Source organism: Nelumbo lutea, chromosome 5 (genome assembly GCF_056320005.1).
Source record: "Nelumbo lutea isolate HS-2025 chromosome 5, American lotus-T2T, whole genome shotgun sequence".
In the NCBI taxonomy this organism is placed as follows: Eukaryota; Viridiplantae; Streptophyta; class Magnoliopsida; order Proteales; family Nelumbonaceae; genus Nelumbo; species Nelumbo lutea.
Genome location: NC_142688.1, coordinates 1,292,832 through 1,299,851, shown reverse-complemented (window position 1 = coordinate 1,299,851; position 7,020 = coordinate 1,292,832). Strand labels below are relative to the sequence as shown.

Below are 7,020 nucleotides of genomic sequence, written 5' to 3'. Positions count from 1 at the left end.
AGAAATCTGTAGAGGTGTAAAACGAATTGTATTGGACCGAGACAGCATGGCCTGCATGCGATTTGTAAAAAGTGTGGGCCGAGCCGTGCTAATTCATAAGCCGTTCTAGGTCGGGCCTCCTCCCCTGAGATATTTTGGGGGTTGGCCCAGCTTGGCCCACGGTCTAAGCTCACACGGGCATATGCTGTGTCATGCTATGCCACGTGCTGAAATGGCCCGTGGATCGGGTCAAAACTATTTATTTAAAAATATTGAAAAAAATCTTAAATTTTTTATTTTATATAAATTTTGATGTATACAATTATTTATATATATAATAATTAAATAAAATAATATGATAAAATTGAAAATAATTATTTATTTTATTAATATATTATATATTACTATATCATTATAATTTATATAATATATTATATATAATATATATAACCGTACCAGTCCAACCCACGAACCTAATACTCCAAGCCCGACACGGCCCGTGGCCATTGGGCCCGACCTGTCACGGCCTGATGATATCTGATGAAAAATGGAAAGGGGCTTCCCAAACCCGCTTCCCATTTTCTTCCCAACTCAGCGACCCATCCATCCTTTTCTCCTATGGGAGGTGTTGAAGCCAAGTTTTTGTTGACTTATGGGGTGGGAACTGTTGCGGTGTTGCCAAATGAGAACAGAAAGCAGCTGTTTGCTCCTAAATTTTAATGAAGTGTTTATACTCTTTCCAAATGGACGGGTCGGTGAGTGTTCTTTTAATCGATTCCCTTTTGATTTTCAATTTCGTTCTTTTGGCGCTGGTTGTAATCTAAGCAGCTTTTGCAGCCGAAAAGAGGATGTTTCGGCTCAAAATACATTGTACAGGAAGAATAAGAATCGATGAAGCAAATAGCTGTCGTACTAAGACAAACCCCACACGAAGGCAAAGAATACTCATCCGATAGCAACAATACAAGTGAAATGCCATTTCTTTTCGGGCGCAAAACGCATTGCTGTAGGCTCTAAATTTTGAGATTTTGGTTCTGCTGCTTATTAGGATTTTGATGGGTTTCTTTCCTAGGATTTGGCTTCCTACTAGATTAGTTAATAGCGGGATTCTCGCTGAAAATCTGCTTTTTTTTTTTTTTTTGTTTCATGTTATTTAAAATTTGATTGCTTGGAGCTCTGATGCCTGCTTCTTGATCACCATTGGTAGTTCTTCATAGGTGTTCTTGTGGGAATGCCCTATCTGCTTCATTTTGGGTGCAGAGGAAGATAATTGGTTTTTTTTTTTTTATTTACCATGGGGCTCGCCATTAAAGCCTTCTTGCTTCTTCTGTTTATGGTTTTCTGTTCTGGAGTTTTCTCAGACGGAGATAAAGGGCAAGCTTCTTCAAGACCTTCTGCTGTAAATATTGGAGCTATATTCACTTTTGACTCTACCATTGGGAGAGTCGCAAAGATTGCCATGGAGTTAGCAGTAGAGGATGTGAACTCCAAATCCAGCATTCTTGGTGGAACAAAACTGGCTATCAAAATGCAGAACTCCAATTGCAGTGGGTTTGTTGGCATTGTTGAAGGTACTTCATTTTTAACACGCTTTCTGCATTTTTCTATTGCTTGTACATTTTCCTTCATTATACCTGGTTGCTGATTCTGATACCTGTCCCAGGTATATATACATGCATCTGACGGTTTTTTAATATATTCGTTTGTATGAATTGCAGCTTTGCAATTCATGGAGACTGATACTGTTGCCATTATCGGCCCACAATCTTCTGTACTTGCTCATGTAATTTCACATGTTTCAAATGAACTCCGAGTTCCTCTGGTGTCATTCGCAGTCACGGACCCCACTCTCTCTTCGCTTCAGTTCCCCTTCTTTGTTAGGATGACACAGAGTGATCTGTACCAGATGACGGCAGTTGCTGAGATTGTTGACTACTATGGTTGGAAGGAGGTTGTTGCAATTTTCATTGATGATGATTATGGGCGGAATGGGGTGGCGGCATTGGATGATAAACTTGCAGAGAGACGTTGTAGAATTTCTTATAAAGCCGGACTTCCCCTTGAGCTTGGAGTTAATCGTGATGCCGTCGTAGATATTCTTGTTAAGGTAGCCCTACTGGAGTCTCGAGTTATTATTCTGCATGCTAATCCTGACTCAGGCCTCTTGGTTTTTTCTGTGGCACACTATCTTGGAATGATGGGTAATGGTTATGTGTGGATAGCTACTGACTGGCTTTCTTCTCTTTTAGATTCTTCTTCTCCTCTCCCTCAAGAGACCATGGATTCAATGCAGGGAGTTCTTGCTTTCCGTCAGCACACAGTGGATTCAATAAGAAAGAGAACTTTCTTTTCTAGGTGGAAGAAGTTGATCGGTGGTTCTCTCGGCCTAAATTCTTATGGCCTGTATGCTTATGATAGTGTGTGGTTGGTTGCTCATGCGATTAATGCGTTTTTGGATCAGGGTGGAACCATTTCATTTTCTAATGATTCAAGGATACATGACGCAGAGGGTGGTCGGCTGCACCTTGAAGCAATGAGCATCTTTGACGGAGGGAGGCTTCTGCTGAACAACATATTACAGACCAATATGATTGGTTTAACTGGTCCTATCCAGTTTAATCCAGACAGATCTCTTGTTCGTCCCGCATATGATGTCATTAACATCATTGGAACTGGATTTCGGCGGATTGGTTATTGGTCTAACTATTCTGGGTTATCAGTTGTACCGCCTGAGACACTCTATGAAAAACCGCCTAATCGTTCTAGTGCAAACCAGAAACTTTACACTACCATTTGGCCTGGGGAAACATTAATAAAGCCACGTGGTTGGGTTTTCCCTAATAACGGAAAGGAGTTGAGAATAGGAGTTCCCAAACGAGTTAGTTTCCGGGATTTTGTCTCACAAGTGAGAGGTACCAATCTGGTTAAGGGTTTCTGCATAGATGTGTTTACTGCTGCTGTTAACTTGTTACCTTATCCTGTTCCTTATAAATTTATCCTCTATGGTGACGGTCATCAAAACCCGAGCTACACTGATCTTGTGAATAAGATCACAGAAGATGTGAGTATGAAATTAGCATGCCGCTGTGTATAAATTTATAAAATTTTGGCTTCTGAAAATTCTGATTCTTTGGTTTTCCTTGTGTAGGTCTTTGATGCTGTGGTGGGTGATATTGCAATTGTTGCAGATCGGATAAAGATTCTGGACTTTACACAGCCATTTGTTGAGTCTGGGCTTGTTGTAGTGGCCCCATTTAGGAAGTTGAACTCAGGTGCTTGGTCTTTCCTGCGACCATTTACAGCACAGATGTGGTGTGTCATTTGTGCTTTCTTCCTTTTCATTGGAGCAGTTATCTGGATTCTGGAGCATAGGTTGAATGATGAATTTAGAGGCCCACCCAGAAATCAAATTATTACCACCCTGTGGTGAGTTTTGATTGTGCTTATAGCTATCAGGAAATTCATTTTGGGATAATTCCCAATTAAATAGGCTTTACCATACAATTTAAGGGCCATCTCCCTTTTATGTTCATTGCATATTTTCCTCCATTTTTTTATCTTGATACATTCATGGAATCATGTGTTGATAAAGTGATAATAGATATAGCCATGTACCCAGATAAGTTCTCTCTCTCTCTCTCTCTCTCTCTCTCTCTCTCTCTCTTTCTCTCTCTCATTCCAGTGCATGAGGCTCCCACCAAGGTGGGGTCTTGGGAGGGATAGATGTACACTGCCATACCCCTGTACATACAGAGAGTCTGTTTCCAGGATTTGAACCCTGGTCACCCAGGTTGCAATGGAGCAACCAAGCAATGAGGTCCATGTGTGTGTGTGTGTGGATATATGTGTGCTAGTCTAAAGTATGGGTATTTGAAAGAAAGAGAGCTTGGGAACTAATAGTAGCCTATTGTGATAATCCACTTGGAGTATGGAATGATTGAATACCGCTTCCATTTGAAAATCAAGCACATTAGGAAGTGAAGTTAGAGGATAGCCATGCCTAGAAAGATAAGACAACAATACATTCAAAGTAGATATATAATGAGATAAAAAAGAAACTATATACTTGTCATTTTGTTTATTTAAAACAGAATAACCTGCTTCCTCATATTTCATGATTTTTTTAACGAGGATAGTATCACTCAAACCCAGCAATGAAGTCCATATGTGGAGGGATTCATTGTTTCATTTCATTAATAATATCACTCAAACTTCTTGTGGTGGTTTATTTCTTGGCATCAATCCTAGTCTCTGATACATCTCCTATTTTCTTACCTTGCAGGTTTAGCTTCTCAACTTTATTTTTTGCCCATAGTAAGTGAAAATGAATTTCTGATTAGTTTTCCCTAATTTTTGGTGGTACCAGGCACCATTTTCAATTATCCATAAAAGCCACTATTTGCAGTTCCATTGAGTATGCTTTTCTCTTCATTTTGCAGGAGAGAACACAATGAGCACCCTTGGCAGATTTGTGCTCATCATATGGCTTTTTGTGGTTCTGACCATCAACTCAAGCTATACTGCAAGTCTGACCTCAATACTCACAGTACAGCAACTATCTTCACCCATAAAAGGAATTGAGAGCTTGAGAAAAACTGATGACCCTATTGGATTTCAAGTTGGATCCTTTGCTGAACATTATCTTACAGAGGAACTTGGCATATCCAAGTCTAGGCTTATTGCTCTTGGTTCACCAGAAGAATATGCTAAAGCACTCCAACGTGGTCCTGGAAAAGAAGGCGGTGTGGCTGCTGTTGTTGATGAACGCCCTTATGTGGACCTATTCCTTTCAACCCAGTGCAATTTCAGAGTTGTAGGCCAAGAGTTTACCAAAAGTGGTTGGGGATTTGTAAGTAACTATTTAATAAGTGCAAGCATTTTCTAAAATGCATGCTGATGGGCTTATTTGAGAAAGCGTGGAGGCTTTCCTTTTCTCACTCTTTAGTATAAATTGGAATCTTATTGACAAAACATTAAAAAAATAAAGAAGTTTGAAATAATTAACCACCATTCCAGTTTTAGTGAGAAACTTAGAGAAAATAAAAGAAGAAATGCTTGTAGAGTAGAAAGAGTTCAATTCAACCCACCAAAAAATGAAAACAAACGTTTGACCACCTATTTTTGGTATATGGGCCTCTTTATTGCAGAAAATAAAAATTTTCTTTGATGGGGGCAACATGTTCTTTCTGCTCTGAGGAGTTCTTTTTTTTGGTAGAGACAAGGGCCATTGGAATCGCTTACCTTTACTTATTTGTTTATATTTTATTGCCTTACTGATTATTTATAGAAGCCATCTTCCTATACAGCTTATCATTATGTTGTGAATGCATGGCAGGTGCACAAGTTGATAAGTGTTCCATTTTTATGAATAGGGCAATTTACCAATGAGAAGACAAAAAGATGCCCCTGTTTATAACAATTTAAGTTAGTTCTGATATTTTTGACTGATGAAGAAAGTACCTTTTGGGTATAAATTAGGTCTGAATCCCATTTATGAAAGTAAATTATGCCCAAATCAATGGCAAAAAACAGAAAAAAAAGAGAAATTATGCCTAGATAAAGAGCAATTATGTTTATATGCCATCTTTCCATGTAAAATCATAGTAATGATTATTCGATCTTGTGGGTTGTTGAAGATGAGGGACATGTTAGTTTTTTCTACTTTGGTATCTTTTTATTTATATTTTAATTTTAAATCTATTTCTCACCAGGCATTCCCACGGGACTCTCCTATAGCAGTTGATATGTCAACTGCAATTCTGGCACTATCAGAAAACGGAGATCTTCAAAGGATCTATGACAAGTGGCTGAAGAGAACTGCTTGCAGTTTGGATGATAACGAGCTTGAATCCAACCAACTTCACCTCAAGAGCTTCTGGGGACTTTTCCTGATATGTGGCCTAGCATGTTTTGTTGCTCTCTTTATATACTTCTTCTTGATGATAAGGAAGTTCACTCGTTACTTTCCCGGAGCTAGGCACATCAAGACATTCTTATCCTTTGTTGATGAGAAGGAAGAACATTCAAAGACCAGGTCTGAGAGAAGACAATCAGATACGACTTCAAATGGCAGTGACAAGGAAGATGCACTGGAGAGAGAGCCCAAGAGAAGAGAAAGAGAAATTTTGCAGAATGACAATGCCAACCTTGGCAGTTAATTTGATTGTCTATACGGTTGTATTTTCACCTGTGAGTTGGTCAGTCCCTACTCTGAGTATAGTTGGAAGTCTTATCAATGTATTTCTCAAGCAGGACATTCCTTCTCACACAAAAATGTTTCTATATATCCGTTGTCTATCTTCTGATTCTGAGTCACCCACCAAAATTCCTGGGTAAGCAATGTTCTGCTCAGCTCAGAAACAGTAAAGTAATCTGATGGCTTGTTAGTTGTTATAATTCAAGATAAGATCCATTAAAGAAAGAAGTTCTGGTACAAATGAGTTGGGGAAATTGACTAGTTGACAAACGAGTGGTTCACCCTGTCAAGAGTCGAACTTGGTATGCAATTAAAAGGACGCCTTTCTTTTGTATCTGTTCTCTTCTTAACTGCTTTTGAGGAGATTCTCAATTAATATGAGATTCTCAGAAAAATGTATCAATTTTTGAAAAGTGGCAATACATGTTTTAATCATGTATTGGTCGATATGTATCGTGCCAATGACTTTTCGATACGCCTCTCCAGGGGTTGTATTGGGTCAAACACTGGTTCAGAAGGTGGTTGGGCCTTAAACCAATTCCTTTAAGCGGTTTTGAAAAATAAATAAAATCTAAAAAAAATACCAATATAGATGTTTTGAACTTTGGATGGGACCTTGATCATGTATGGAATAAAACAATAAAATATAGAGGTTTTTTTTTTTTTTAATTGGACTTTCATGCACATTAAGTTTCAATCCCTACAATTGACCTGATGATAATTTAGTTATTCTTGTCAAAACATCTATCATCTATGGGCTTTCAGGATGCATGCAAAGTTTTGTGGAGAGGGAATCCATGCCCCTTAAAAGAACTTGGGAAATAGATGAGGGTGTCCTTCATGTG

At 38.7% G+C, this 7,020-nt stretch overlaps 1 protein-coding gene across 5 annotated transcripts; it reads left to right on the top strand.

Annotated features, from left to right (window-relative positions):
- The first annotated feature begins 549 nt into the window (after window positions 1-549).
- On the top strand, window positions 550-6,400 carry LOC148849736 (glutamate receptor 3.3-like). 5 transcript variants are annotated; one of them, XM_088942879.1, is made up of 8 exons: window positions 550-734; window positions 817-985; window positions 1,341-1,550; window positions 1,698-3,040; window positions 3,128-3,405; window positions 4,262-4,293; window positions 4,419-4,828; window positions 5,691-6,400. In XM_088942879.1, exons 2-8 carry the CDS (start codon window positions 871-873, stop codon window positions 6,135-6,137), a joined length of 2,835 nt encoding a protein of 944 aa, XP_088799005.1. In that variant the 5' UTR covers window positions 550-734; window positions 817-870; the 3' UTR covers window positions 6,138-6,400. The 5 variants fall into 5 exon arrangements, with proteins under 5 accessions (XP_088799005.1, XP_088799003.1, XP_088799006.1 ...); XM_088942877.1 differs by having other exon boundaries at window positions 556-734; window positions 1,332-1,550; XM_088942880.1 differs by having other exon boundaries at window positions 590-730.
- The last annotated feature ends 620 nt before the right edge of the window (window positions 6,401-7,020 follow it).

What these genes read in the sequence shown, in the direction of transcription:
- LOC148849736 (XM_088942877.1), top strand. Translation starts at nt 871, where the DNA reads ATGAAGCAAATAGCTGTCGTACTAAGACAAACCCCACACGAAGGCAAA. An exon ending in TGAATAAGATCACAGAAGAT is followed by an intron (nt 3,041 to 3,127) that starts GTGAGTATGAAA and finishes TTCCTTGTGTAG; the next exon opens with GTCTTTGATGCTGTGGTGGG. An exon ending in CAAATTATTACCACCCTGTG is followed by an intron (nt 3,406 to 4,261) that starts GTGAGTTTTGAT and finishes CTTACCTTGCAG; the next exon opens with GTTTAGCTTCTCAACTTTAT.